The 8,021-nt window shown below is 41.2% G+C and overlaps 1 protein-coding gene across 14 annotated transcripts in view; it reads left to right on the top strand.

Annotated features, from left to right (window-relative positions):
* Positions 1-2,714: 2,714 nt before the first annotated feature.
* ncam1b (neural cell adhesion molecule 1b) overlaps positions 2,715-8,021 on the top strand; it is a 65,741-nt gene continuing 60,434 nt past the window's right edge. For all 14 annotated transcript variants that reach the window (XM_031873558.1, XM_031873557.1, XM_031873554.1 and 11 more), the window contains exon 1: positions 2,715-3,002. In XM_031873558.1, the coding sequence (XP_031729418.1) occupies positions 2,951-3,002 (52 nt within the window). In that variant the 5' untranslated portion in view covers positions 2,715-2,950. The remainder of the gene's footprint in view (positions 3,003-8,021) is intronic.

Here is an 8,021-nt window from a genome sequence, read left to right as displayed (position 1 = left end):
ATAACTTAAGATTGAACTGAACACATTTGGGCTCACAAGCAACCCGTTTATATAACGTGTTATGTTACACACATTCTGGTTCATAACAACATTTTTAGGAAGTGATTAGGGAGCGGCAGACAAATTGTAATAAATCTCTCCAATCTTACCAAAACATTTCCCGTACATGAGTCGTGTGTTATCTTGACCTAAACAAAGTCATGAGAACATGACATAATGAAGAGGCCAGATGTGCTTTGTTTTTGGTTCAACAGACTGGTTTGATTGGTGGAAAGTAACTTAAGGGGGGTGAATCTTGACTATAAAAGTGATCTGTGAAAAGTAATACATTGGGATTGTTTCGATATGCTGAACTTGTAATATGTTGGCAAGTGTGTATTAAAAGACTCCCCACTGGTTGCAACATCAGTTCGCCGTCTCTTCTCGTCATTTTGCCACAACAATGGGTGAAAGGATGAGAGGAGGCAGGAGAAAGAGGGGGAGATCTACTGTACATGAGATGGAGAGCATGAAATAACAGCCAGAGGTATGTGATAAAATGTACGTTTGAAGTTTCAGAGGGTTGGACATATTATTAAAATGGCTTCTTTTTACCAAACTGAGGATAATATAACAGACGGAGATGAGATTTATCAGCATGTACAGTCCATTAGTTATACTACAGCATGTGATTGAATATGTAGAATAAAGCCAAAACGGGATTCTGGGGGATTTGAGTAGATGAAAGAGCATGTTATGTGTGCTTTACCACATACAGCACATTCAGTTGAAGAGAAATTGAGTTGATACACTTTTTTTTTCTCTGCTAAATATTTTTTTTATAATGAAGATTAAGGCATGTGGCAGTCCAAGGTTTACTACCACACACACAGAAGATGAATATGAATAATGTGAATAAGAGTATTATAAATAGGTTTGTAGCACAAAGTTTAAAATGCAACACTGATAAACTCCTGGACAGATCTTTTTCAGATGATACAATTTGGCAGTTTTCTGAAGGCCGATCTCTAGTTAAGCTTTTTATTAATTCACTTCAGCTGATGGGACCTTTGGGATTGCATTTCCATAAATGATTTACTTGAGCAGAAGATTTACACATTTATCCAGATGTGTTTTATTCTTTAAAAGAAACCGCTTGAAAAATGTCTTAGAAATTCAAATGTCGCTGCGTGTGAGGTCACAGCACACAAACAAGATAACTCGGGGGGAAAAAAAACAAGAAAAAAAACAAGCTACATCAGCTTTTCAACTTCAATGCACACTGAATATAAAACTACAGTGGATTTCAGAGGGCATTCATATGCATGAGTCATCAGCTGAGTCATACTTTTCCTATCATGCCGAAGCTCAAAAAGCAGTCAGACCTCATTCTTCTCCCCCATCAAGCTGAGTTGGTATGTGTGGAGGGAATTGCTGTAGAAGGACGGGTTGCAGCAAAAAAACAAAAACAGCCAGCCCACAGATTGATTTGGGTTTATTAAATTTGGCCCATTGCATCTCTCTGCTGGCCAACAGTGCAAATCAAAGGCAAACCGCCCTGTTAGGGTGCCACATGCTACGGTTCCCCCCTGCTGTGCGAGCAAACAAAACAACTTTCTCTTCCCTTTGTATCCTTGTTCTCTCAGGTACCATTCACGTGAAAGCTGAAATAAAAATGTGTTGCATAAGGCTCTCTTTGGTCATTGAAGGGGTAGGGGGTCAGTGGAGTATTTGACTCACAGCATTGTTTTTTGTGTGTTTTACAAAAGCATGTATGTGGTTTTTCTTTTGTGTTTTTTAAATTGTTGCATTTCAAATATAGTGTTGGACTCTGACAGTATTCTGTTAAAATCGCAGCAATGTTTTCCTGTAATGCAACACAGAGATGAGCAAGAAAAATATTCTGTATGTTGTGAATTATAAATTAAACTGTATTATAAATTAAAACGAAGTAGATTGTTTTAATATTTCTCTACCACAATTACATTCTGGGTGGTGTGATCAAAGCTTTAAAACTGCCTTTGAACCCTCCTAAAGGTAAACATGGTCGGTTAAATGAAGTAAACGTGAAAAGATTAAGAAAAGCAACAAAGCATCACAAATCACAAGCTGGAATTGTTGTTTACTAAACCACTTAAAATGTTATTACTGTAGCGATTAATCAATTCCCAAAATAATTGTCAATTATTTGTCTGTCCTGCAACTATGAGTTTAATTGAATAAATGTTTCAGATCTATCAGCAACCCAAAGTGATTCTTATTCATTTGCATTACAATTATTTCCCACAATACAGTCTATATAGTCTAATACCTTATAGGTACATATTTCTGTAAAGCTTTATTAAATCTACATAAAAGCCATATAAACCCTTTATGAAGGGTGTCTTATTTTGCATGTATTTTTACATGCACAGTTTATTCTCAGTGAAAACAAAATGTAGGCTGTAGAGACAATTTCTTTTTACATTAGCAATATGGTGTCCTCTCAGAAATACGTTTTTATCACAGAAAACACAGCTGTTATGAATATAGATTTTTTTTTCATAGCTTGAAAGGTAATTCTTTTCAACTCTTTTAATATTATTTATTACTCCTGATCAGACGGCGAGCTGTATTTATTTTGCATGAACATCGCAGGGGTTTCCCCATGACATTGGTTTCCTTTGAAAGCCCGCGCACTATTTAACGGGAGTTTTTTTTTCATTCCGCGGATTAATCCACGTGTGTGAGAAGGCTCCGCTTGTCAGTCAGACTTTGAACAAGTGCACTGGCGCTCATCACCGCTAATCTTCGGCCGCTGCTTGTCACCAACGACGCTGCTGCTGACAGTTATCACCGACCAGCTTTAGCAGTATAGATCAGGATGAACTGTTGCTGAGATAAAGCAGGAAACCGGAGGGCAACACCGTAGGGACCGAGCGGAGATTAAACCTGAACGCCACGCCGTTTAACGCTGTTATTCGGAGTTGCGATGGTCCAGTCAACGGATATTTTTCTAGCCTTGCTTCTTGTGGGCTGTACAGGTAAGACCATCTCACATGCAACACTCCAGATATAAATGTTTATGTTTTGCTCTGGACATCGCCACCCTTTAGCAGTGGTCTGTCACGGCAGCAGGCATCCTCTCGCCTCCTGGTGTTCCTCCTCCTCCCTCCCTCCGCCGCCCGCAGGCACTCTGTACAGCAGGTGCAGCGGTAACGGTACTGCGACTGCTGCTAATTAGCTTACTTGCGAGCAGGGTGATGTGCTGTTTTTTTAAAAGTAAAAACAGCTTGCTGCTAATGTGTTAGGGAACCATTTTCTCTGGAGACACGCACACACACGCACACACAGTGGGCTACATAACCCATATACTCTTCGCGTGACCAGCCAGTACGCTGCTGACTTAGCGGTGTTGTGCATTAAATGAAACATGATGTCCAGAAAGGACACGCTGGTAAATTGTGTTGGAATGAATGTGAGCATTATATATGCCATTTGGGATTTGTTTTTAGCCTATTTATGACCGTGTCGGTGTCGGCCGTTTGTCTCTTCTGGCATGGGACGTGTTTGTTGTTGATGGGGGAGTGATGCTGGGCTCCTTCTATTTGCACACACACACACACACACACACACACACACACACACACACACGCACACACATGCACATATATGCACACACGCTCAAACAGCCTTCAGGGTTGAGTCACGTTCTCTCAGTTAAAGGTACATTGTGCAAAATGAAACACATGGCAATTCTGAAGTGGAGATGTGTGCAGGTGTGATGGCATGATGATAGGAGGGCTTATTGACAATGGATGCAGGCTTGCTTAAAGTACATGAAGGCTCTTTCAGGGACAACGTGGGTTTATTTGGTCTCTCAGGCACACTGATGCATCGTGAGCACAACTTCTACTCTGAATCATCTGTTATGTAATCTGATGCCATGATAAAGGCTTTGAAATGAGATCCTCTAAGTTGTGTCCTTATGTAATTTATAATTGAGGGAGTTTCTGTGACAAATTACATTTTTAATAGCTTTTGCACGCCCATCTTTTGATTAAAATCAGTGATTTGACATGCGAGGCGATTACGGTTGGTGTAGTACTCTCAGCTACACTCGGGCTCAGGGTTTTTGTGGGATAGCCTTTTAATCCTTCATATACAATCCAATATGTGCAGAGGTATCCTCCGGCAAGGGAGGAAAACACACAGGAAGTGGAGCCCTCGCTGCATTGTAATGCTAATGCAATTTCTCTTGGGCTCATTTCATGTAGAAATGTCAATTTGCAAGACCCTCATGATGGGATTCAGTCTCCTCCTAATTTAATTGAAGAATATTCTAATGTATTTGACACGTTATTTAGTTATGCATCTACCGCCGATTGCACTTACAATGATACGACTGCACATCTTGAGAAAGCCTGTTAGTTTAATGGAGGCATTAGATGAGATCTAAAAATAATAAAGAATAAACTGAGAAGCTTCAGCCTCTTAAAATTCTCTGTTCTGTTTGAGGGAGAATACCTACAGTGTAATGGTGGCCCTGTTTGTCAATGCCCTTAAAAACATATCTTTGGCATTTCTGTACTAACGTTTCTTGTCACTTATCTGCAACAACCTAATTTTAGTCGATATATATCAGCCCGGCCGACTTCTGTGTTTATCTGTATTGTCCAACGTAATAAGGAAAGGGAATATGGGGTTTGGTTTTGATCCTTTAAGATAACAGGTGAAACATTTCCTTAAATCTACAATTGTGTACAATAGAAAGCGGATGATGGAACAGGTTGGATATGGCTATAACAGAGTGATTCTGACCTTTCAATAGACTGATCTCTTCTTCACATTAATCATGCGCCGTCACTGAAGCTAAAATACAAATGTCTGTTTTCTACTCCTTCATTAATTCTGCTATTGTCGGGTTTTGCGCTGCACAAATGTCAGAAGTAGTACTTTTGTAAATGTCAGTTTTGTAATTTTCTGCAAAACAAAGAAAGATAGTAATCTAACTTCATAGATGAGGACACGGCAGAGTCTCCGTGTTTGTGACTGAGCTGAGATTTGGACGAGCTTAACCGTCTTGCTCTTCCCTTTCCTCTCTGCTGGCTGCCTGCTCAATGGGCCTGTTGAGCCTCTTGACACAATTATTAATTGATCCTCTTCAAACTGATAACTGGAATGTGGAAGAATTTCAAGACTGCATTTCTGGCATGAAATGAAATATAGCCTCCAGAATTCCAAGAGAGAGAGAGAGAGAAGCGAAGCGAAACCAGGCGAGATAAGAGAAGAGTTCCCAATGTCCTCAACCTGTGGGATATGATGAATGAATCACAATCTTCATCATCTCACCATATGGCTCTCGCTTCAACAGCACGACGTGGCCCTCTAGTTTACTGCAGGATTGTTTCACTTAGCATGTGTTACATCATCAGTCCGGCCATGCGGGAATGATGACGTACGCTGCTCCATTTACAAAGCAAGATGGAATCATGGCTGACTGCAGAACGACTTACGAAATACTCCAGACTTCTTCACGTCTGACTTGACTTCATGAGGATGGAAATCAACTTTGCCAAAAGCAATGGCTGCAAGTCCAACTGCTCCAAACCTGATGGAGTGATTACTTAGAAAAGCGTGTGCACATCGTGCACCGCCAGCAGTGTTTCCCATATTTAGAATTGATTTTGGAGGTCCAACTAAATATATTATCTCCCATCCCCCCCCCAAAAAAGGCCCGCCACAATTTCTCTTGTTGATTTCTTCAATTCTTCTTTTGTCAACCTAAATGTTTTCCAATTCCAATTCTATAAAGTCGAGAAAAGAATCAAATGCTCACATTTGAGAAATTGAAACCAAGTGAATGTTTGGCATTATAATAAATGACTAATAAATGACTCAAACGATTTAATTTTCTGTCAAGCCATTTAACACTACATGGGATCGTTGGCTTGGTGCTTCACTTTACCAGCAATGCAAAACACAATCAAGCATTTCATTAAAGCCGTCATGGAGAGCGAGTGCATCGATGAGGGAACCAGTGGTAATTGTTTATGAACCAAAGCAGCAGGAGTGACTGTCCCGTCACGTGCATTTGCAGTCATTGCTAAATTACACGCCTTCGGATCGGAGCGTCAAGCAGTTCTCTGCAACATCGTGTTAAAGTCAGACAGACGTATGAAGGAAGGTCCATTGGGGAAATCCAGCCAAAGCGAGTTAAGTGCAAGGCCTGATGTATCTTTTCACCTCCATTGTCTGGGATTTCACTTTTGTCTTATCAAATAACTGAACCTGCCAAAGAACACGGCGTGGACTGACAGGCCTCCGCTAAGCCTTAGAGGATTGAACCAGAATATGTTTCCGAGTGGAACTGATGATGGAAAAACATAACTGCTGTCTTGGGAGACAATATCTTGGAAACAACTGCCAGCCGTGAATGTTTCAGCTATTTTAGCTCCGCCTAGTTCAACAAATTCACATGTGCACATAAAAATACCCATTCCCTCTAAATCAGACTGGAGACTGTAGTTTTAAAGCTCCCACATCTCTTGCATGTCATAGATGCTGTGTTTTTCAATCAGTGTTATCAAGGAGAAGCAAGAGGGAGAGACTGTGGTTTTGTTACGGTCAGGACTACTTGACTCTTCTATGATAGGGAGTGGATCAGACAGATCCAAGTCTGAGAGAGTTGATTGCCTAGGGACTGTAAAAAGATGACATTACACATGCACGTGACCCCGTGAAGCACTGTGGGAGCAACATAAACACCCTTTGCTCACAGATGAGGCGCTGGCTGTGGGGCTTAGTGTTTTTTTTTTGGTGATTACTCCTGTGAGGCCTGAGATATTATATTATTAACTAGGTATAAGTTAAGAGTAGACTAGCTTTGTTTCAGATTATGTTACTATACTGTACGTGAGTGCTGAAGACCTGCTTCACGTTGCTTTCTAGCTCAAGATTGTAATTCTACTTAACTTCATACCACGGTATGACTGAAAACATGTTAATAATAAGATCTCAGAGCTATCAGGAAATTAGAGCAGCGCGTCCTTGTTATAGGCCAGCGCTGTGAACACCGGGTCCCTGTGGACTTGTAACCCTAGATTGGTGAACCTTTAGGCATTATGTGGTCTCTCTCCACTTTACTCTGTGGGACAAAAAAACCTGTGACAGGGTGTTGCAGACTTCGCCAACGTTTTTTTGTTAAGTGTCATTTGTTTGTTCAGACCACTGTCTCCTGTTGACAGTGATGGAGACAACTTTGAGCCATTTCAAGGTGGCCATTTTCTTTCCCATTCTCAGTTGATCAGATCTGACCCGTGACCTTCAGCTGTGTAAATCTCTATGCTCTATACCTTGCAAATAAAGACTGATTTCCCATTTTCCTTCGGCTTGTAAGAGCTGAAAGCACCCCCTGTCTCCCTCTCTGCCTCTCCATGTCTTATTTGTGAGAAAAGCAGGGAAAAACAGGACTCATGTGACCCAAAACAAAGGCACCACAGCCTTGTTTCGTGGCCCCCGGAAGAGAAAATGAGCTCACGACGCAATTTGCTTGCGACGACAACTCCTGAAAGCAAGCTTTACAGTCTGATTTTAAGGAAACGAGGGCATGTCTCATCTTACCGTAATAAGGCTACGTGCCATTTGGCTCGGATTTAGCTCGTGACCGTCTTTTAAGGAGTGGCAGAGGAAGCAGCCTGTGTGTGTCTTCTTATGCATCCATGCACATCACGGTGCATTCATTATTGAAACACTAAAGGAGGCATCACCATGCACGGAACAGGGGAGAAATTGCAGATTGCTGCGCCCCAAGGCTTTCTTTTTATGCAGTCACCATAGTGTGTCACCCTCTCCTCTAACGTCACACTCCTCTACCGGCTTAGTCACCGCCTGCCAATTTAGAGATACCTCTGTTTTCACACAAAGTCATGACATGCATTAATAATATCATGGAAGAAAATAATCCATCATTAAAGCAGTGAGGTGACACTCATTCAATAAGTAAAAAGCTGTTATTTTAGATGTCTAATTAGATCACGAGAAGAAGGTACCGTCTCCAGAGG

Source organism: Anarrhichthys ocellatus, unplaced genomic scaffold, assembly GCF_004355925.1.
Source record: "Anarrhichthys ocellatus isolate YVR2014 unplaced genomic scaffold, GSC_Weel_1.0 scaffold72, whole genome shotgun sequence".
Lineage (NCBI taxonomy): Eukaryota > Metazoa > Chordata > Actinopteri > Perciformes > Anarhichadidae > Anarrhichthys > Anarrhichthys ocellatus.
This window is presented reverse-complemented; position numbering and strand designations above follow the sequence as displayed.